At 34.5% G+C, this 1,622-nt stretch overlaps 1 protein-coding gene across 1 annotated transcript; it reads left to right on the top strand.

Annotated features, from left to right (window-relative positions):
• Positions 1-352: 352 nt before the first annotated feature.
• LOC106452688 (cyclin-dependent protein kinase inhibitor SMR1-like) lies at positions 353-1,258 on the top strand. Its single transcript, XM_013894859.3, has one exon. The coding sequence runs from the start codon at positions 534-536 to the stop codon at positions 1,062-1,064; it is 531 nt and encodes a 176-aa protein (XP_013750313.3). The 5' UTR covers positions 353-533; the 3' UTR covers positions 1,065-1,258.
• The last annotated feature ends 364 nt before the right edge of the window (positions 1,259-1,622 follow it).

Raw genomic sequence — 1,622 nt, forward strand, 5'->3', positions numbered from 1 at the left:
GACCGGTTTTACATATATACTAGCATAACACTGAAAATAACTCTTTAGTAGTTCATTTTTCAGATTAATTTTGGCTACCTTATAATTCTTTTATTGTGGCAATCACTACATCGAATTCGTTTTATTGATAAAATCATAGAGATTGGAGAGTATACAAACTCTTTGTCTTTAAGACGCCCTCACTATATATATTTTTCAAAAATAATATATTTAATTTATATTATCCCCACGTATTTAACTGCAGTGCTCCATTAAAACCTCGTTTTATAAAAGTTATTATTCAGAAATTAGGTAAACTCTATCAAAACGGTGAGCACATGTGCTCCAGTTGTACATGCATACAAATACAATTATATGTCGTTAAAAAAAAACAACTATACAAGTAATTTATCATCATCCCTTCCCTAGTAATACTATATTTTTCCAAATTCGGAAATTACTTTCATTCTCCTTCCTATATATATATTTACATTTCTTATCTCCATTCTTTTTTTTTTTCCACAATCATGTCAAAAAGTAACTCTCATTTCTAAATGCGACATTCTAACTTCACGCATGTGTGCATATACATGTATGCAAAGACACAAACACATATAACAAGCCCCTCTACATCCAACAAGTTTTCTACATCCACACAAAAAAGGTTTTCCAAACATAAGCACACATTTACAGACATGGATGATCTTGAGTTATTTCAAGATCTGTCCCAATTCAACTTCCCAGCAACCATCAAGATCCCATCTAAAACCTCTAAAGACAACAAAGACGGCGATGGTGATAACGACGAGGTCTTTAGCTGCAGCACACCCACATCTCAAGAACACAAGATTCCTTCTGTCCACGATTCTCCACCTCCCCCGCCGAGAAAACCTCGTGCACTGCCTTCAAAACCGTCGCCAACAGCGGCTCTGATGATCAGATCGTGTAAGAGGAAGCTCTTAGTGTCAACTCCTGAGATTATCATGAACAAGGAAGAGATTGACCGTTTCTTCTCCTCTGTCTATAGTGACACGTCAACGACGGCTAAACGGCGGAGACGTTATCTTTATTGTGCGCGAAGATGAGCCTTTAGTTCAAGATTTACATTTTCTACAGTTTTACTGGAAATATTGTGAACTCTCATATAGTATAAATTAAAAACCTTATTATAAGTATTTTTAATTTTCAAAATGGATGGATAATTTTCTGTAGCCGCATATTAATTCCGCATGGAGGGGTCGTTGTTGTAAATTCCGTAATAAATGAAATTTAATTCCAATTGCCAAGTTTTCTAATAATAATTGGGATATTTATGTCATTTCTAAGAGACAAGATCGAGTTATTTATGATCCAGCGTCATGCGTGGAAAAGTTTTGTAATTTCACTATATGTCCAAGTAGATAAAACTGTTTTATCCACGTACTGTATTAAGTTACTTACTGTGAATCTGTGATATCATGTTAGCTTAATGAGCCTATAGGTGGTACATCGACGTTTAAGTATGAAACCACTGCATTTATGCAACCGACTAAGGGAAATTAAATGCAATGATTCTGCTATAGTTCACATACATTGAAGCCGTAGACGCCATTTTTTTTTTCAAATATATGTTTTATAAGCTATTATCAATAATGGTCCCTTTC

Source organism: Brassica napus, chromosome C5 (genome assembly GCF_020379485.1).
Source record: "Brassica napus cultivar Da-Ae chromosome C5, Da-Ae, whole genome shotgun sequence".
NCBI lineage: Eukaryota > Viridiplantae > Streptophyta > Magnoliopsida > Brassicales > Brassicaceae > Brassica > Brassica napus.

Excerpts from the sequence above, each read along its gene's own strand:
- LOC106452688 (XM_013894859.3), top strand. The coding sequence starts at position 534 with ATGCGACATTCTAACTTCACGCATGTGTGCATATACATGTATGCAAAG.